This window comes from Siphateles boraxobius, unplaced genomic scaffold (genome assembly GCF_051911475.1).
Source record: "Siphateles boraxobius isolate OS27281-9 unplaced genomic scaffold, OSU_SipBor_1 66, whole genome shotgun sequence".
Classification (NCBI taxonomy): Eukaryota; Metazoa; Chordata; class Actinopteri; order Cypriniformes; family Leuciscidae; genus Siphateles; species Siphateles boraxobius.
In genome coordinates, this window is record NW_027509193.1 from 4,822,751 (window position 1) to 4,844,245 (window position 21,495).

A 21,495-nucleotide genomic window follows, 5' to 3' on the forward strand; every position below is an offset into this window, starting at 1 on the left:
GGAAAAGCAGGTTGTACCTAGAGCATGGCGCAGAGCAGGGGGAGTCTTTATACCCAAAGAAAAAGATGCCACAAGCATCAGTCAGTTTCGCCCTATTTCACTATTAAACGTCGAAGGCAAGATTTTATTCAGCATTATTGCTCAGAGATTCTCAACCTACCTATTAAAGAATGGCTTCATTGACACTTCAGTTCAAAAAGCGGGCATTCCAGGATTCTCAGGATGCTTAGAACACATCAGTGTTATCTGGCAACGAATTCAATCAGCTAAAAAGGAGAGGAAGGAGCTCCACGTGACATTCCTGGATGTGTAATGGAAATCATTTTAAACAGTAAGATGATTACTTTTGTGGTCTCTCTGAGGAAATGCAACTAGATGCATAATCAAACGACACAAATGTGTATTTCAAGAACTATAAATGGACACTTGCTTTGGTGTTGCCACTCCTCAGTGTCCTCATGCCACCCTATAAATAATTTGATAGAGCCATCTCTGTGTGTAATTGATAAGCAAAGTATTTGCAAATTGCAACATATATGATAAAAATGACAGTACGGCTTTATTGCTTCATTAAGTGTTTTATTATATGAAATACTAAGTTGTTATATGTGTGTCATAGACATTTGTGTTCTGAAATTAAGTTCTGATGAATAGGTGTGCACTTTTATGACAAATAGATACAATAGGGCGGTTTGGACTGGATCATAACCTCTCAAATGGGAGAGGTTCTTTTGATTTACCAGGGCAAAGTTTCTCCAGTGTAGTCCATGAATGCAGCGTGCTGCTTCTCAGTAAGGCTGCCAATGACATGCAGCATTCCCTCCACACTTTCTTTTGGTTCAAGTGGTGCCTGGTGAAAATAAAAAAATAAATGTAGCTGACTAACATGCAAACTAAAATTAATATACCGTAAGCAGCAATTACAGGCTAAACATACCGATGTGAAAATGTGTAATGTGAAAGTTGTAGTCCAAAAATAGTATGTTTGACAGAATTCAAAATGGTGGGAATCAAAAGCACCAGGTGCATTAAAATAGGCATGACTTCAGGAATCAGAGGAAAACATGAAAATAATCTGATTCAAAAGATATTAGCTACATCACACATTAAAAATTTGAACTGTAGCACTAAATAGTTTCAGACTGGTGATAAAACCCTAAATTAATCTGTGTACCCAATTTCACAACATTTACCAGGCAGATCTAAATCTGCAATACACTCTTTGAAAAAGGGTTCAGTGGGATTACATATGGGACCCTAGGGAATAGCTCTCTATACGCACTCACGTTTCCTGCATTTATGCTCAAAATATTTAAAAAAACTTGACACTGTTGTTAATTAATCTACACTCACCTTTTCTCCACCCAGTTCAGTCTTCACCCATCCTGGATGAAGGGCCATGCAGAGGATCTCATTCGGCTTTAACTCCTCAGCAGCCAACACAGTCAGCATGTTAAATCCTGCCTGATAGGTAAACACAGCATTCATTTGAGATATGCATCAACTCATGCCATCAATACTTCACAGGCAATGAATGTAATCCAGTTTATCTAGTGCCTAAGCAGGATTTTGTTGTACCTTGCTCACACAATACGGCAACACTGGAAATTGGTCGTACATGCCAGGCATTTTGGTCATGGATCCTCCGAGAGTGGAGATATTAATGACAGCTGCTTTATTACAGGACATGCCTGGTGTCCCACAGGCTTTGGCCGCTGTTTGTAGAATCGGTAGGTACTCCTAAATAAAGGAAAGAGAAAGAATTACATATCTATTTATTAAAAGTTTATTTGGCACATCCTCAATAAGGGTAGTGGATTTACAGGTCAATTATCTATTTCTATATCTATATGATCTATATCTATCAAAGGTTGCACTGACTAGTCGTTTGTTCTGACACTAGTCGCCCAGGGTGTGTGTCGACTAGTGTCAGAACAAACGACTAGTCAGTGCAACCTGCAGAAGCCGCAATAAAAATTGGTAGCTCATTTAAACAACGGTGCAGCAGCGTCTTTGTCTGATCAGGCTAAGACATCAGTTAAGCTGGTTTAAGCTTTTATTTTGGTACAATGCTTGTAAGGTTGTACAACCTTACAAACTCTGGCACATTGACTTGTTTTTCCACAGTAGCACTTATTTAAGTAGCCTCCTCCGGTGGCACAACAGTGAGAGATTTAAAGGAGTAGTTCACTTTCAAATGAAAACTAGCCCATGATTTGCTCACCCTCAAGCCATCCTAGGTGTATATGACTTTCTTCAATCAGACGAAATAAAATCGGAGTTACATTAAAACTTTTCCAAGTTTTATAATGGCAGTGGATTGCAACTAACAGATTGAAGTTCAAAAACATGCATTTGTCCATTATAAAAGAAATCAACATGGCTCCGGGGGGTTAATAAAGGCCTTTTGAAGCAAAGCGATGAGTTTGTGTAAGAAAAAAATTAACATTTAAAACTTTATAAAGTAAAATAACTAGCTTCCGGCCAAACGAACATACGGATTCCACTTGTGTAAAGCGCAACTTATGGGAGTAATGCGACGAACTGCTGATATTTACGCTACGCCATGACGTACTACGCTACTTCTGACATCATAAATTTCATAATTTGCCCATTAGGGGCAAGTAGACTGCATATGGCCGTTTGGCCAGAAGCTAGAATTTTACTGGTAACGTGTTAAATATGAATATTTTTCCTACACAAACTCATCGTTTTGCTACGGAAGGCCTTTATTAACACCCCGGAGCCGCTTGAAGTTCGTTTATGATGGATGGATGCACGTTTTTGAGCTTCAATCTGTTGGTTGCAATCCACTGCCATTATACAACTTGGAAGAACCAGGATATTTTTTAATATAACTCCGAATGTATTTGTCTTAAAGAAGAAAGTCATGTACACCTAGGATTGCTTGAGGGTGAGTAAATCATGGGGTAATTTTTATTTTAAAGTGAACTAATCCTTTAAGCATAAAGGTTTAGCCAGTAATAATCTGCACAAAACATAATTTGCAATAGACAAATTGTTGTTTAACATCTGATAATGTTCTATACATTACCCTAATGATTAGTAAGGGTCCTATCACGTTGGTGTTGAAGGTGTTTTTCATGTCCTCAACACGGCTGGTCAGAATGGTGCCTTTTGCCACGATCGCAGCATTATTCACAAGCAGGTTCAAGCCGCTCTTTCCCACGAGAGAACACACTTTCTTGGCTGACTCTTTGATACTGCATGGATCATCAGCATCTAATAACAGAACAAAATAGCAGTGCTATTGTACTATAAAAATATGACTCTCAAAAATAAATGATGTTAGCATAATTTCTAGTGAAAATATCAAATGCACCAAGAAGGACACATGCACATTTACCAAGACGTATGATAGTGATCACACTTGGATACTTTTTCACCAGTTCTCTCAGTGCCTTGAGAAAGATAATATGCATAAATAAAAACAAGGTAAAATAGGGGTTCTCCTGCTGTTATTTAGCTGTTTATAGCTCACCTCAGACTTTGGTCCATCTGGGTCTCGGGACGTAGCAAAAATATGACGTTTTGGACAAGAATCCTCAGAGAGTTGCTTAACCATTTCTAAGCCCAAGCCCCTGTTGGCTCCTGTGATCAAGATATTGCATGCTTTCACTGCTGCCATGTTCTTAAGGTTATCAAGCTGCTTCTGTCTGCCTTTAAAAAGTGTTGTATGTGCAACCAAGAGAACTCAACGCCCCTATAACATTATGTAACATTGTGCAGCGTCGTAGTGCAATCAAGGATATAGATCGCCTCCCCCATACTTTTAGAGCCACCCCGTCCCTTTAATGACCGCCCCTCGCCAGGCTCTTGTGTGAGAGAGGAGGGTAACGAACTCTGGCAGCTGCATCGATCCCAGTCCCAGTCCCAGAAGAGCAGCAACAGCTCAGGATAGGATCCCTGGCCACTATTCCTCTGCGGTCCAAGTGATGAAACCGATCATGAACCATTCTAACGTTTTAAATGATTTGAGAGTTGTCACAATAATGAATGTTATTTTTTTAAAAAATTTTTTATCCAAGCATGCACAGCATAGCTTATAGTTCAGGTGAGCTAATCAATTCTGTGTAGCTACAACAAAATGCTACATAATGTGTCAAAAGAACGAACGACCTGGACGAGAGGATCCGGTTAAGTGGTGGAGTAGTCATTAATCGTTTTTCATATTTTGTATTTGGCTACATATCATTGTTTCCTCATTAGGTTACAGGCACAGCTTTAGAAAAATGTGCTTTTCACTACTCCCATCGTGAAAGATTGCATAAAAGGTTTATGTCTGTATTGAACATCGATGGAACAACAGATTTTGTGAAAATAAATCGTAAAGGTGGTTTATTTTGTTTAAAAATCTTAAATGTTATAAATGTATGTAGTGGCGAGGTGAAAATGCTCACCAACACGGGACAAAAGGCTCACAGTATTGATACAAATACTTTAGCTAACGTAATATTTTTAATAATGTAATACTTGTTCAAAACAATCACTTTAACAATCACTTTTTTTTGTTTATTTTGATCAAATAAAATAATTATTTTTTGTTCAAAAAATTTAGTTATTCAAATATTTTAATGTGAAATATATTTTAAAAAAATACAGTTTCAAATGATTTTAAAAAGTGAAGATTCTGAAAGCATTGAAGGAGATCCCATAATAATTTCTTATAGATTTACAGTAGTAACACAAAAAAATATATTTTATTATATGATAATAAAAACATTTTTTTATTATATGATAATAAAAATATTTTTTTATTATATGAAAATATTTTTTAAATTTTTTTAAATATGATGGTTTCATTATAAATATGCTGATTATCTCTAAGGTGGACACCCAACTTAATATTTGTTATTTACCATCTGAATCTAACCATGTGATGTCAACAAATGCAAAAGTCAGCCAGCTGTTGATTATCATCTTGCCCCAACAGCAGGGCCTTTTACCCCAAATACCATACTTTTACATATTCTTCCGTTATTGAAATACTGTTTCTTTAATTAGTTTGAACAAAACTGAAAATCATTAAGAAAACCAATGTCTCAAAATATATTCATAAATTTTAGCAACCCTCATTTGCTACTTAAATCTACAAAATCTTTAAAAACACCAAATATTAGATAAAATCGGCCCAGAATCAACTTTGTGCTGCTGCCCGCGATTGCACCAAGGATCAGCCATATTTCTACGTGCATCTTGAAAAGGATGTTTTGAAAAGTGCTGCAGCAATTTTTGTGCCATCAAGTGGCTTAGAGGAAAATAAAATCAAAATCAAATGGACACTATCCCCTCAGACATTTTATTCACTTTTTTGGACTTGGTTTTTATATTGTGGTAAATAAATGCCTCTCTGATGCCTAACTCCACCCCCACAACAAGCCAAGGAGGAAAGATAACTGACATAAACAAAAAGTGAGAGAGAGTGAAGCTATGATGCATTTCAGCTTGACCCAACTCAAATATCAACAGTAACTCCCTGTGGAACAAAGTTTTAGATCACGGAAATAAAGCTACAGCAGTTTCTGTGAAAGGTGCAGAAAGCAAAAGAAAGGAGTATACACTTGCATTCAAAACTCCTGTGTATTAGTTGAACTGCAATTCTAAAACAATAATTCTAGGAGCCTTGTTCAGACAGCGGACCCAACTATTTTATTGGGTAACAGAGCTCAACAGTTGCAGAAGTAAGAATAGAGACATTTTTAGCCATTATGTAAACCTTTCAAGACATTTTGTAGTGGTGTCCGAAAACATCTAGGGCACTCATTCAATCCCAGAATGCACTGCAAGAAGTTGTTTACAACCCATGTACATCTACTATAGGGAGTAGGAGATTTTGGACACAGCTCTGCAGACGAAAAGGAAACCAAAGACAGAAAACACAAGAAATTCTGTTTGCATCATTAAATCAGTGTTTTCTGTTTATCCATTGTAAAGCTGCATTGAAACAATCTGTATTGAATAAAGCGCTATATAAGTAAAGGTGACTTGACTTGAGTTGAAACGCAGGAAATACACTCTTCTGTGGTTCACGTCAGAGGGAATGTGTCAAGAATAAACAAGGCTGAACTGGATGAACTGTCAGTGACTGTTTGGCCCACAGAAGCAGAGGCCACGAGGAACAGCAGTACCGCTATCAGCCTCATGGTGGTGATCTCCGCCAAGTGAAAGGTTGCATTGTTTGCAGTTGTGGATGAGAAATAGGGCTTTATGGTGGACTAGGACCCTCCGAATACTCAGGCCACGTGGCTCACAACAGCACAAGCTGACTCTAAGACTCAGAAACTCTTAAACTTGACAGATATGTGTAAATATGGGAGATTCGTCTTGATCTCAAACTTAAATCGCTTTCAAAGGTCTTTCCTTCTAAATGGACAGTGTATAGAGCTTAATACATTTACACACAAAATGTATTTGATTTACTGAGATTATAGGGATTGAAAGTTTGCTCTTAAATTGAGATTGAGCCGTTAGATCCCATGTTGATTTGAAGTGTTTATTGTTTAAAAAAGGGGTAAAAATATGGCATCTGGATCAGCCTTTTGATGATTGGAGAAATTGTGTTCCTCTGTTTTACCAGGGCAATGTTTCTCCCAAGGGGGTAATCCATCAGCCGGAAGTTGAAGCCTCGCGGGAGCCGCCATTGTAGCAGAACCCTGCTGTTAGCATTCCATTGACTCCCATTCATTTTGGCGTCACTTTGACAGCGAATAACTTTACATCTGAGGCGTCCAAAGACTTCATTTGTCCATTATATATTTCTAAATAAACACGACAAGGTATAAAAGGCTCCATTACTTTGTATCTTACGTTATGGCCCCGTAGAAAGCCGTTTTTGTTAAAAACAGGCTAACGATTGCGTCATAACCACGCAACTTTTTGTCGCACAATAGAGACATTACCGTATAGACAGGAGGAGAAGCTCGCAGGCAATCGGGAGGACGTCCCGTCAAGGGAGAAGCCCATAGATAATGAGTCCATAAAAGCAACGGGACAAAATAGTTCAACAACGTTTTTGGGGAATTGGAAATAATTCGGTATGTGGCAAGTGAATACATATGAAGTGATTAACGTTGGCAATTTTCACGCACAGCTACTAGAAGATGTACGTCTGTCAGACAGGTTGCTCACGTCATCAAGCTTAGTTTGAGTCGGTTTGAGTCTGCGCGTTCATTTTTTAGAACGGAAGTGCTAAAAAATCGCTAAAAATGGGCTTCAACTGTCTCAACTGAGTTCCAATGAGATGGCTCTGTCCACTTCTTATACTGTCAATGCTTTCTCCAGTGTAGTCCATGAATTTGCCATGCTGATTCTCAGAAAAAGGCTGCCAAAGACACGCAGCATTCTCTCCACACTTTCTCTTGTGTCGATATGTGCCTGGTGGACAAACAGGGAATGACATGCAATTAAAATAGTGTAATGTTGTCACACAGAGACCATCATGTGTAAATTTGTGATATAAACCTTATTTTCTGTTTGTGTTCTGAGAGACTCCAGAGGAATTGTAATGAAAAACACTGAAGCATCAGGCTGATATAACTTTTCATCACGAGAACTGATTATAAACTAAAATTCAACCTTTTCATGCATATTTCAAATGTCTTGCATAAAAAGGTGAAAGAATCAATAATACCTGACTCCTGGGGAATGATTAAGTCAGAGGAACAGACTAAAACAAGGGAAAAAGTATAGCTGTAAGGGCTTTATTACTGAATCTAGATTTACCTGATCTCCCCCCATGTTCGTCCTCACCCATCCTGGGTGAATGGAAATGCAGAGGATCTCATCTGCCTTTCACTCCATTGCAGTATACACAGTCAACATGATTAGACTTGCCTGAAAGGAAAACAGATGCAGGAAGAGATTTTTTTCACACTGAACCTAATTCTAATATGTTTTTCAGTTTCAGATAAGCCGAAACAATCCGATTTTTGCTGCCCCCTTGAAAAAAAAGTATTCTTGTGTACCTTGCTGATACTGTATGGGAGGAACGGGAACGGCCCTTGCAGTGATGGAACGATGCTCATAGATGCTGCATTTGTGGAGATGTTGATCATAGCTGCTTTATCACATGACATCCCTGGTTTGCCACTGGCTTTAGCTGCTGCACGCAGATACGGCAGGTACTCCTGATTAAAGACATTCACAACCAAGTGTTTTAGATATTGCAAGAAATCAAGTCTTGTTCACAAAAACTCTTTCCATTACCCTAATGACAAATAAAGGTCCTAGCATGTTGGTGTTGAAGGCGTGGATCATGTCCTCAACCGTGGCGGTCAGCATGGATTTTGAAGGCAACACTGCAGCATTATTTATGATCAGGTTCAAACCATTCTTGCCCAGTAGAGAACCCACTTTCTAGGCAGATTCTTTGATACTGCATGGATCAGCGACATCTAGAAGCCATCATTGCAGAAAAATTGAAGTCGTAAAGTTAAATATTATTTAAAATCTCAAAAAACTACTTCCATTTTAAAACATAAATGCACATGTACCAAGGTGCTCGAGGGTGACACCTGGATGCTTTTTGGCCAGTTCTTTCAGTGCCTGAATCTGAAAAAGAATATTGATAAATGCAGATTTCTTTAGCTGTCCTAATCTCTTGAATACTCACCTCAGAATTGGTCCCATCTGGGTCAAGACATCCAGCAACAACTTTTGAGCAACGGGCCTCCAGGAGTTGCTTGACCATTTCTAGACCCAAGCCTCGGTTGGCCCCGGTCACAAGAGCACTACACGCCTTTAATGCCGCCATGTTCAAAGATGATCAGTCTGGTTCTTCCAATCTCTCAACCTGCCTCTCCGTAGAGCCGTTTATATGGAGCAGAGTTGACTCCACACCCCATAACACACACACTGTGGCAGGATTATATGAGGAATATTACTACTTGGATGCTTCCCAAAAAGCTGTAATATTTTATATCAAATCAGATACGCTGTGTCAGGAGTGAGATTAGAGGTTAAAGATCCACATCGCTTGTACTGCAGCTGGAATGAATCAAAGTCCTTTGTAAGTCAAAGTCAGCCCACTCTGTGCCTTTCTTAACGCCCCCTGAGGAGCTATTCTTTTATAGGCAATACGCATGCAATTATGTCCTATTTACTTCATGAGGCAAAACCAAAATGGTAGGCTAAGATAAAAGGATCACAAATGACCCAAGCATCGTCAGATAAAGAGATTGAAGAACTTTATTGTGTGTGGTTTTGGAGTGTATTTAATTAACTAATATAGCTTATTTAATATAATATTACTACATTAGATCTATAATATTCATGTGTTGTAATACATAATTTATCATATATTTTTTTTCAGAAGGGAATAACTAATCATAAACAAACATCCAGCATTATTCCCCCAATCAACTCCAATCTCCGTCAAACAGCTCCATACAACCAAGCTCTTAGCAACATCCAATGTTAATGTTAACATAGAAAACATAAACAAATGACATAAATTAAAGTAGTGAGTAAAATAAAATATGACATCCTCCGAATGAATGAATGAGATCTGCCGATGAATGTTTGTACAGATTGCATGCATCGCTGAACGAGGGGTATATTTTAGCAAGTTTGACATTAGTATAATATGTAGAATCTTGCATTGTATCAGACCATGTACTGCGCCATTCGCTCATCTCTGTCAGGCTCTGTCCCTCTAGACTAAAGTTGCATACTTCGACTCTAGAACTTCATTACTTAGGCACTCATATTAGTTTGCTTCGGGTGAATGGAGTCGCTGTTCGTGGTTGTTCACCGTTGTATCTAATGTGTCCAGCTTTGCCTCAATGTTAAAAAATGTATATTTAAAGTCTGAAGTGAAGGACCCTCTATGCTCTGTGGAAAATATGTTCTAGTGTATCTGCTAATGCATGTGCATTGTCCTTCATAACGTCATCTTTCTTGGATTGTTTTGATTTTGAGGCCATTTAAAAAATTGCTTAAAATTAGTAAACTGACGGACAGAATAGAATCCTAAAGGATTGATGAGCTTAAAAGAGTTTATGGCGAAGAGCCTGTCGTCACACTTGCAACAGATCCTGGGCTAGCACCCAGCTCCGTATGGAGCCTGAGTCAGTGCACAAGTCCACCATGGACCATGAGCCAGCACACCAGCCCATCACAAACACTCAGCCAGAGGCCATGCTCATCCTGGGGCCAGCACCCACAACTTTGTCTGTCCTAGACCCATTTCCCACTGCCTTATCTGTCCTGGACCCAGTGTTTATTGATCGGTCCATCCTGGATTTAATTCTGAAACTTATTACCCTCCCTCCTCTCCTGGTCCCATCCAGCTCAATGAACTCTCTGGTTCTACCTAGGTCCCTAGCCCTTCCTCCTCCGCTGGTCTGTCCAGCCATATGAACTCCCTGGTTTCGCCCAGGCCATTAGCCCTTCCTCCTCCACTGGTCGTGTCCAGCCCAGTAAACTCCTTACCTTTCAGCTTATAAATTTTGACCCTATGGCTCCACTTTTCCCCTCTGAACAAATTAATCCACCTGAGCCCTTCGACCTTTCGGCTTCACCATGGATATCCGGTGGCGCGACTGTACCTTGGCCCTTCACCCCTATGTTTCCACTTGGTTCCTCCATTCCTCCAGCTTCTCTGCCATTGGTCCCACCGACTCCACCTCAGTCCTCCAATCCAATTTTACTGTCATTAGTGAATATTGTAGAATAATTCCACACTAGTAATACAGGTTTGCATGGCCCCAGAAAATTATGCTGTTGTTTACAAATAAGAGCCATTCATGATTCTAATGAAGTGAGGAATCAGAATGCAAAGACAATTGCAGTCAAAATACAGAACTTTTATTTTAAACAACACAATTAGAACAACTTGGAATACTTTTGCTAGTTCAAGTACAAGTCCAGGAACATTACGTGCATTCAAGTAAATATAAAAAGAAAACTTGTCTTGCATTGCTTTTGAGGTCTATAAAAAAAAAGTAAAACACAATTATTGTCATGATTCTGCCCTCGTGTCCTTGATTTTCTCTTGTCTTGCGGCAGGATCATGACAGTATCATGTTTTTTGTGCAAGCACATGGTCTTGTTTTGAGCCATGTGCTTGTGTTGTCTCGTTACGTTACCCCGCCCCCTTGTTATCCTCGTCTCGTCATTATTGTCTAGTCAGCTTCACCTGTCTTTGTCATTAGTGTCTCCCTATTTTATCCCCTTGTGTTTGCTGTCTTGTGTCGGTTCATTGCCAAACGTTACTTGTGAGTATCCTGTGAAAGTCTTGTCATTGACGGTCTAGTCATTGTTAGTATCTCTCGAAGTGTTGTTTGTTTTCTAGTATTTTGTCAGTGTCGTTGTCTAGTTAGTCACCCAAGTCCTGTCTTGTTTTGCCCCCTCGTGGGCTTTGTTTTCCCCTTTTTGTCTTCAATAAATTGTGTGAAGAGCTTTCAGTCTGCTTTTGGGTTCGTCAATCTGCATCCACGTAACAATTATGCTACTTGCATTAGTTATTCCTTCAAAAGTATTGCTTCGAAACCAGAACAAACATCCCTTTAGCAAACGCTTCTTTAAGTGACATTTGGCTCGACTTTTCTTTAGCTTTGCTGATGTGGAGGGCGCTGAGTCCGCGGCTGACTTTAATTTAATACATTCTTGATATTGCAAGACATGTTTGCGGCTAAGGTAGTTTCATATTTAGTCTTTATTACACAGCTGTTCTGAATATTTGATTTTGATTGGTCCATCATGGCATTCTGTAGACAAATATATTTGCATAATGAGTGCTAAGCTCTATGATGGTTGACTCAGGTAACTGATTTCTTAGCTGATGCTAAGCTCTAAGTTATACCTGTTACACTGGTATAACTGCTGCACTACAGAGAATATTTTTTTTATTAACTTCTCTCCCTGATTCAATGGTGCGTGTAATTGATAAGCACAGTCATTACAGCATATACCAAAAAAGACACCGTACTAATTTGTTGATCAGAATGTTTTATTGTTTAAAATATAAAATGATATAAAATTGTCATGTGTCTGTCATAAACTTTTGTGTCCTGAAACTAAGTGCTGATAATTAGGTGTGCCCTTTTATGACAAATAGATAAAATAGGACAGTTTGAACCTGGATCAGCCTTTAATGACCTTTCATATGAGAGAGTTTGCTCTTCTGGTCTACCAAGTCACCGTTTCTCCAGTGTAGTCCAAGAATCCGCCGTGCTGGTTTTCAGTAAGGCTGCCAATGACACGCAACATCCCTTCCACGCTTTCTTTTGATTCAAGCGTTGCCTGTTGAAAAAACAAACATGCAATATTGAAAATAAATATAGCTTCAAACTGCAATTGCGGCATTACCAAACCAGTCTGTGTGATGTAATGGATTTATGTGATCACTCAGCGAATAAAGAAAAAATAGTTTAAATGCTAGATAAGTAGATTTTTAAAATTAAAATTTCTGTAATTGAAAGTAACATTAAATAAAACATGGATTTAAGGAATCTACACTCACCTCTTCTCCACCCAGATCAGTCTTCACCCATCCTGGATGAAGGGCCATGCATAGGATCTCATTCGGCTTTAACTCCTCAGCAGCCAACACAGTCAGCATGTTAAATCCTGCCTGATAGGTAAACACAGCATTGGAGATATGCATCAACTCATGCCATCAATACTTCACGGGCAATGACATTAATCCAGTTTATCTAGTGCCTAAACCGGACATTGATGTACCTTGCTCACGGCATATGGCAACGTTGGGAAATGGTTGTATATGCCAGGCATTCTGGTCATGGATCCCGCCACAGTGGAGATATTGATGACAGCTGCTTTATTACAGGACATGCCTGGTGTCCCACAGGCTTTGGCCGCTGTTTGTAGAATCGGTAGGTACTCCTACATAAAAGAATGAGAATTACATGTCACTGTATTAAAAATTTATTTGACATGTCTATCAGCATAAAGTCTGTTGTTGTAGCTTATTCTGACCAATCATTTTTTACTGTAGTAAAACGATTCTAGAAAAGTAGTTGACTGATTGACAGGGCAATGTCGTGATCCATGACTACATTAACTAGTTAGTGATCTGCAGCAACTGCAATAAACTACTTCGCAACTAAGTGGTAGCTCACTTAAATAATGGTGCAGCACTGTCTTTGGGTCTAGATGGTCTGATAATCAGGCTGAAAGACCAGCTAAGGCTTGTTTCAACTGTTTTTTTTTTTTGGTACAATGCCATGAACTTTACAAATTCTGGCACATCAAATGTGTTCTTCCCCAGAAGCACTCATTTTAACAGCCTATATCCCAGTGGCACAAAAGTGAAAGACCCAGCCTAAAGGTGTAGCCAGCAGGGCCATTGCACCAACCCATTTCATAATTTCATTACTTCCATTGGAGAGATTGATGTTTCAGAGCTTAGAATAATCCGTTCTACATTACCCTAATGATTAGTAAGGGTCCTATCACATTGGTGTTGAAGGTGTTTTTCATGTCCTCAACACGGCTGGTCAGAATGGTGCCATTTGCCACGATCGCAGCATTATTCACAAGCAGGTTCAAGCCGCTATTTCCCACGAGAGAACACACTTTCTTGGCTGACTCTTTGATACTGCATGGATCATCAGCATCTAATAGTAACAGAACAAATAGAAGTGCTAAATTATTAAGGAATGAAATGGTAAATCTCAAAACTAATTTACAGTGAAAATGTAAAATGCACCAAGAATGAGACATGCACATACCAAGACGTATGATAGTGATCACACTTGGATGCTTTTTCACCAGTTCTCTCAGTTCCTTAAGAAAGGTAATATGCAAAATGAAATGAGGTAAATTAAGATTTCTCCTGGTATTTTTCTATTTGTGTTAGCTATTTATAACTCACCTCAGACTTCTGCCCATCGGGGTCACGGCAGGTTGCGAAAATATGATGTTTTTGACAAGAATCCTCAGAGAGTTGCTTAACCATTTCTAAACCCAAGCCCCTGTTGGCTCCTGTGATCAGGATTTTGCATGCTTTCACTGCTGCCATGTTCTTAAGGTTATCAAGCTGCTTCTGTCAACCAATCTGACCCTACCTGTGCTTTTTATGTGAACCCCACGCCCATTTTGCACAGGTGTATTGCACTGCGTCATGTCTTATTGAGGTTAAGAGGAAACGATAAATGATATGAAGACACAGAGCGAGTGAATTAAAAACAAACCAAAAGAAACAAAACAAGCCAAGATGAGTTTTCAGTTTGACTTATGCTATCAATTCAAATACTAACAATGACTGCTTGTTACTGCTTGTTAATGCAACAATAATACACCTGGGTGGAACATAGTGGTTGCTTATTCAAATAAAGGCGCAGTCTCTGCAAGAAATAACAAAAACTGTGTTGCCTGGTATCTTTATAAAAACATCTGTACAACTTTTTTCACCAGTGCATTTTTCACGTTATGAGCAGATTAACTTAATAGAGTGGCCGGTGAGTATAAGGTACACGTGTTCATCTGCTTGTTGATGCAAATATCTAATCAGCCAATCACGTGGTGCATATAGGCATGTAGACATGGTCAAGACGATTTGCTGAAGTTCAAAGTTCAAACTGAGCATCAGAATGGTGAAGAAAGTTGATTTAAGTGATTTTGAACATGCCATGGTTGTTGGTGCCAAACGGGCTTAAACTGCTGATCTACTGGGATTTTCACGCACAACCATCTCTAGGGTTTACAGAGATTGGCCAGAAAAAAATAAAACATCAAGTGAGTGACAGTTCTGTGGGCGAAAATGCCTTGTTGAGGTCAGAGGAGAATGGTCAGACTGATTCGAGCTGATAGAAAGGCAACACTAACTCTTAGAACCACTTTTTACAACCAAGATCTGCAGAAGAGAATTTCTGAACGAACATGTCCAACCTTGAAGCAGATACAGCAGCAAAAGACACATCAGGTGCCACTCCTGTCAGCTAAAAACTGGAAACTGAGGCTACAATTCACAAGGACTCACCAAAATTGGACAATAGAAAATTGGAAAAACATCGCCTGGTCTGATGAGTCTGGATTTTTGCTGCCAGATTCAGATGGTCAGGTCAGAATTTGCCACAAACGATATGAATGCATGGATCCATCCTGCCTTGTATCAAAGGGTCAGGCTGGTGGTGGTGGTAGTGTAATTGTGTGGGGGATATTTTGTTGCCACTTTCAGCATGAAAACTGTGTAGAGGAAGCTTCATGGAATGGGTTTTCATGGCTGAGGATCTGCATGCAAGCCTCACATCATCAAGTACAATGCCAAGCGTCGACTGAAGTGTAAAGCACACCGCCTCTGGACTCTGGGGCAGTGGAAAAGCTTCGAATCACGCTTCTCTGTTTGGCAGTTTGATGGGTGAGTCTGAGTTTGGTGGATGCCAGGAGAACATTTCCTGCTTGGACTGCATCAGGCAAACTGTAAAGTTTGGTGGAGGAGTGATAATGGTATAGGGCAGTTTTTAAGGGGTTGGGCTTGGCCCCTTACTTTCAGTGCAGGGATATCTTAATGGTTTAGCATATCAAGATATTTTGGACAATGCTATGGCGAGAGGGAAATATTTCCCAACGGGTTCTAGTTGGTTGTGCGGAATTGCCACGTCGACCAATAGAAAGCTTCTTGATTTAAAAGTGACTTCTGTGTGAGTTGTGCTTCATACATCACTAGACTACTGAAAATAGACCTTATTTTCACAGAAAGTTTGATAATTTGACACACCAGAAGTTACAAGTCTGGCTATAGCAGACTGACATTTAATGGGACGTTATCTGGGGTACACGCCTATTTTAAATTATTTGTTGGTCCTCAAGCAATCTTTTCACATGTAGATCTGTAACTGTAACACATCAGGCCATGACTTCTATCATTCACCTCCACCGCCAAAAAAGGAAATCTGTGAGAATAATTGAAAATACATTGGAGTGCTATTTGCAGTTTAATTATTGTGAGTCATTCACTCTGTTTACCAAAATATGAGTTCACATCAGTTCAAGAGAGCACCATGTGAGCTGGTCAACACCAAAAATATCCGGAAACGCTTCATTTTACAGTACGTTAACTTACGTCTACTTACAGTGTACTTACCTAAGAAAGTAGTGGGTAATAATGCTTATTTTTACAGTGCATTAACTTAAGTGTACTTACAGTGTACTTACCTAAGAAAGTGCTGGGTAATATAAGGTAAGTACATGGGTTGAGGTTAGGTTTAGGGGTAGGTTCAGGGTTAGTACCTAGTTATTACCCAGTTTTATTAATTACTATAATAAGTACATAGTATGTACTTGGGGAACAGGACTGTAAAATGAAGCGTTACCAAATATCCTTAGTAATTTGTAATGATATATAGGTCTGCACCTAATTAGCTAGGAGAGCGTAGTGAGTCTTTTGATCGGTCCATATTTACATCCAAAAAAGGGGTCATGATGTGGATGAGATGTTTTGCCTGGAGTCCCAGACCGCAACATAGTGTCGGTCCAGACCCAGCCCAAATCTGGTACGTGTGGAATCAACATGTACCAGATGAGTTCCGGATCTGTGAAGACCCTATGTTGCTGTCTGGGGTACTTGGCAACCCTTCGGGGAAGTTGCACACGGAATCATGAGAGACAAGTCATCGGTTTGGCTGATTTTATTATGCTCGTGTTTGAATGGCACCGAATCAAGGCAAAAGTGCACTATCAACACAGAGCAGCGGGACGGTACATTCTTTCTCACTCCTGTACTTTATGGCAGGACGAACAAATCCTTGGTCTATACATGCATGATCTTTAGCATGCATGCCAGCAAGAGGATATTAAACTGACAAATGAAAAAATCACCCATGGAAAAGGCATAAACATCTCAATAGAAGGGGTAAAAACAAATAAACCCCAAAAACCCAGTGGAACAGATGATCTTATCAATGCAAACATCAAACAGCCATTTCACAGAAAGAATACAATTTTGTTCAAAGACGACTTCAAAATGTCAATGAAGACACAGAAGGCTTGTTCCCAAAGCCTCATCTAAGGAAATCGAACAGATGTCATGGGAAAAAAAATGAGAAAGATTGCGGATCATTCATTTGGTCCAGTGACCATTTTATACGCTCCATTTTGGCTGCCTTGCTGCTTGTAAAGCAATATGCAAGTCCAGAGAGAGTTTGAGAAATTAGAATGTTAGAAACTGTGTACAAAACGTATGAACGGCACTATTGTAATACAGCCTGACTAATCGTCCCAGGGTCCGCAGAGCGGGCTGACAGACACTGAATGCACATGAGCAACAGAGAACAAAACCCTTCCACATACATTTGGCAACGTTTTCCTTTGGCAGTCCATGTCAAGATTGGCAGTGTTGGCTATTCAACACACATGCACAGAGATAACAATACAAGTTACATCATTAAATGCACTTACGTGGCCTCAGCTGTCTCGCATCAAAAATAAATCAAATGTAAATGAGTTTTTCTCAAAGGTCCATGCGTTGGAAAATCCTTTTGTAAGAAAATAAGAATTAGGTTACACTGCAAAAAGTGATTTGTTGCTTAAATGTACAAAAGTTTGTAATCCAGTTGCATTGATATGATTTAAAATAATGTCAAGTTAATCCAGTATTTTATTTGGAGAACTTTTTTCAATTTCATAAAAGAAAACAAGATTTTTTAATATGCATTTACTGTATTTGAAAGATTCAACAGATTGGTTTGAATACTCTACTTATCTTGACACATTATATAGTGGAGACAGATATTTAAGTCAAAACAATTAACTTTCGGTTGTTTTCAATTGCATTGTCTTGAGATTAAATAATATATGTACATTTTCATATTTTATTTTGTCACTTTTTATCAGTATGTGTCTTCCCTGGGAATCAAACTCATGAATGCTTCTTGACCTAAAGGAACGTGACTTTTGGTGTATGTTGAAAAAACGACTTTTTAGAAATTATGGTTGATTTTTTTTCGTTCAAGTTCTTAAAGGGTAACTAAACCCCGGGTCAGAGCCTGACTCCACCCACTGGCAATATTTGAAAAATGCTGGAAAAGTGGGCAGAGCCCAGCGGGGGATGGGGGGCGTGTACCTGAGACGTCTTTCTTTAGGCAAGGGTGTGGTTAACTGGTGGTTGCTTACGTCACGAACCACCGCAACATCCAATAGGAAAATTCAACTGCAGTAGCCACCGTTCAACCTGAAGAGGGCAGCACTCAGACGTTTCTACACCATATATTGTAGAATTAAAACACTTTAAACCCAAATGTCAAAAAATTACTTGAAACAACGAACAGCAATAATAAATCCCCAGTCTTACAGATCATTAACTAGAAAGTTAGTTTAGGGTTTAGTTATCCTTTAAGAGCTACTGAGAAATGTAACTGTTGCAATAGAGTTTATATTATTTAGCAAACTGGGCAGTGTTGCTCATGGAGTCAACTTATTTTTTGGGTAAATCTTACAAAAGCTGTTAAGAAAGCTGTAAAAAAAAAGAAGAATTATGTTGCATAAAGAACATGAAATTTTTTTTTACGACCATTATGATTGTTTCATAATTTTAAGACAATTACTGAATTTACCAGAATATAAGTCACTTTTTATCTTCTGAAATGTGCTGTGACATATTCCAGAGTGACTAAAATGTATTTTAGTGATAGTTTATAATGTTTGTAAACAATGTATTTACCAGTCATCTATATTATTTCTGAATATAATAATACAATATGAGATACACAGAAGCGTATGTCATATACGCTTAGCCTTTCTGTTTTTGTTTTAACAATGCAAATTTGACCTGGTGTGACTTACTGGTAACACTGTATTCTAATGATCCACTTTAGAAATTTTAGTAACTATAAGTAACTTTGCAACTACAACATGTCAACTAGCAGTCATTAGTACACTGTCAGCTGAATATATGCTAACACTTTATTTTGAAGTTCCCCCTGTCAGGTTTTGGGCAAGGGATGAGGCGAGGACTCAGTGATGCAGAGAACAATTGGCTTTTTATCATTAATTAAATAAAACAAAAACTAGGTATTGGAAAACAAGACTAGCATCTGGACAAAGCAGGACTGGACACGGTAACAGGATCAGTGCGACAAGATACGAATGGTACATAAGACGACGAACCAGCACAGGACTGAAAGCACGAGGAAAATGAGAGCAAACAAAGCAGGAAACGAGGAAGGACAGGTGGGGGAAATGAACAAATAATCAGGTATCAAGAGGGGCAGGGTTAGACGATAGACAGGAGAGCACATGGCACACATAAACAAACATGCGCTCAAATCAAACATGACAAAAACACAAGCACATGGCCAGTGAAAACAATCACAAGCCATGTGCTCAAACAAAACATGACACGAACACGCAGCCAATGAGAGCCCTCACCGACTGAGTGTCCACACAACTTATAGTTAGTAGAATGTCTAAAGTGGACAATTGAAATAAAGTATAACCGACTTATTTTCTGTAAACACAGTGAGCACATTTCTACCAATTCTTACATCACCATTTAATTAATAGAAAATGTTTATGATGTAAAGTATTCAGTATAAGACAATATTATATAGTATATGTAACTAGGTTCTGTTCTGTGTGTGGACTCTTATGTTGTTTTCCTTTGGTTCCCATGGTTTCTTCCTGTGTTTATTTCCTTTTATCTTTGTTTCATTGGCTAGTTGGTTTGTATGGGTACTTATTGATTAAGTTCACCCGTGTCTTGTTTGGTTCCTCATTAAGGGTATGTTTACAGGACAACGATGTACTATAAACAGAAACGTTTTTCCTTGTCTTTTTCGCGTACAGGCGACAATATTGTCAAAACCATCCCTGTTCACAAGGATCTGCAAAACTGACTAAAACACTGTGTTATTCATGCCAGGCCAGAAGTAGCTGATGTCAATTTGTAAAAAAACACTATGCTCCAACACGTAATTCGCATGCGCATGATGTTAACGGTTTCACAAACTTGCATTTTTTTTGTTTGCATGGAGTCAATAACTGTATCGTTTTCAAAAACGTGCACTTTGAAACCCGATTTCAAAAGCTTGCATTGTCAGGCCCCCTTGCGCCATTGTTGTTTAAATGAACGGCCAAAACGCATAAAGTTTTCCATTTTTAGTTGAAAGTGGTGTCATGTAAACTACTTCATTAAAAAGCCATGCATTTAAGCCTCCAGTTGGGTTCTTCTCTTTGACAAGTATTGTCTTTAAATGTGTGAAGCTGTTACGCTGATTTTTGTTATTTTATGATGTAATGAAGCCTCATTTACTGAAATCATGTGACTTTGGCAGTTTGATACGAGCTCCGAATCACTGGTTCAAAACAAATGATTTGCAAATAGTTCGAAGCACCCATCACTAGCTGCAATTTAGATTCTCTGCTCCTCTTTCCTTGCCTGAACTGTGATGGTATAATGCTTCATGGTAGTATTTCTTGCACTGTAACTAGTATTACACTATTTTATTACAATCCAGTAAAATGTAATTGAAATATAATTAAAATAATCAATGAGAATGCTAATTACAAAGAAAAAAAGCTAAATGTCCTGACGTATTACAATAATGATAATTTGGGATGGGAAATGTGTTTACTTGTCATTCAAAACATCTAAAAACTTGTCCTAAAAAGTTTTTTATGCAAAGTATTTGTTTTTCTTTTAATTTTGGCATTAAATGTGACCTGGACGGGCTCTTGACAGGTTTTGTCAAATGCATCCTTTAGTTAAATCATTGAAACCTTGTTTAAAATCGTGTTTACTCAACAACTTCAGTTGTTGAGTAGTTTATATGAAAGTTGAGAAGGCCACTAAAAGCAAGATCACTTTTTACAGTGTATATTCAGCTCACAGTCCCATCTGCACATCTACACTCTCTCTCAACTGTACACGCGCACAAACATCAGTTTGCCCCATCTTCTCGGGAGTTGATTCTTGCGCTGGTGGCCTGTAGTGATTGTGTTCATAGATGAGTGCTGTCCTGTGTGTCAAATCTGTGTCCCTCCGCTGGGCCTGCGCTAGGCTTTCGAGTGCCGGCCTGGTTAGGCACTGGTGACAGAAGATCTGGTCTGATCAGATACCTGTAGGAATGACCACAGTTAATGAGCCGAGTCAAGCTTTGTTGCACAAACAGCCAAGTGGATTTCTCATCTACGGAATACAACAATCTAATAAGCATAAAAATGCAAAGCACACACAAATATTGGGTTATATACTCATTTTTTATTAAAAAAAATATTTAGTATGGCGTTTCTGCAACACTAGTGGCACCTAGCAAAAATAAAAGCATATATTTGAGCAACCTTCCAAAAGCCCCTTTTGCTCGTCGCACCTCCCCCAACTCAAACATCACTATCACAGCTCTTAATATATTTACAATATATTTGGCTAAAAGAAGGTATTATTATGTTATTTTGATGGTATGCTTTAGACATTTTGTTGACTACAAGTAACTTTAGAGTATTAGTAGACTGTCTGCTTAATATCTGCTAACACTTTATTTTGATGCTCCCCTAACAGACATTCTACTGACTATA

General features: G+C 38.8%; 3 protein-coding genes and 1 pseudogene across 7 annotated transcripts in view; all 4 read right to left on the bottom strand.

The window, feature by feature from the left end:
* Positions 1–558: 558 nt before the first annotated feature.
* Positions 559–3,768, bottom strand: LOC143721396 (C-signal-like). The gene is made up of 6 exons (XM_077211701.1): positions 3,503–3,768; positions 3,368–3,422; positions 3,056–3,243; positions 1,579–1,740; positions 1,354–1,464; positions 559–850 (listed from the first exon to the last, which is right to left on the bottom strand). The coding sequence occupies exons 1-6, from the start codon at positions 3,647–3,649 to the stop codon at positions 737–739; spliced, it is 777 nt and encodes a 258-aa protein (XP_077067816.1). The 5' UTR covers positions 3,650–3,768; the 3' UTR covers positions 559–736.
* Positions 3,769–6,427: 2,659 nt separating this feature from the next.
* Positions 6,428–14,127, bottom strand: LOC143721397 (C-signal-like). 2 transcript variants are annotated; one of them, XM_077211703.1, is made up of 7 exons: positions 13,859–14,127; positions 13,716–13,770; positions 13,414–13,601; positions 12,706–12,867; positions 12,485–12,595; positions 12,179–12,264; positions 6,428–6,619 (listed from the first exon to the last, which is right to left on the bottom strand). In XM_077211703.1, the coding sequence occupies exons 1-7, from the start codon at positions 14,003–14,005 to the stop codon at positions 6,592–6,594; spliced, it is 777 nt and encodes a 258-aa protein (XP_077067818.1). In that variant the 5' UTR covers positions 14,006–14,127; the 3' UTR covers positions 6,428–6,591. The 2 variants fall into 2 exon arrangements, with proteins under 2 accessions (XP_077067818.1, XP_077067817.1); XM_077211702.1 differs by lacking the exon at positions 6,428–6,619 and having other exon boundaries at positions 11,954–12,264; positions 13,859–14,119.
* On the bottom strand, positions 7,196–10,656 carry LOC143722174 (C-signal-like; annotated as a pseudogene). The gene is made up of 6 exons (XR_013196849.1): positions 8,633–10,656; positions 8,514–8,571; positions 8,227–8,414; positions 7,986–8,147; positions 7,744–7,854; positions 7,196–7,395 (listed from the first exon to the last, which is right to left on the bottom strand). The product of XR_013196849.1 is annotated as a C-signal-like (transcript).
* A 2,471-nt stretch (positions 14,128–16,598) lies between the features above and the next one.
* Positions 16,599–21,495, bottom strand: part of kcnt2b (potassium sodium-activated channel subfamily T member 2b) — an 85,728-nt gene continuing 80,831 nt past the window's right edge. For all 3 annotated transcript variants that reach the window (XM_077211751.1, XM_077211750.1, XM_077211752.1), the window contains one exon: positions 16,599–21,039. In XM_077211751.1, the coding sequence (XP_077067866.1) occupies positions 20,922–21,039 (118 nt within the window). In that variant the 3' untranslated portion in view covers positions 16,599–20,921. The remainder of the gene's footprint in view (positions 21,040–21,495) is intronic.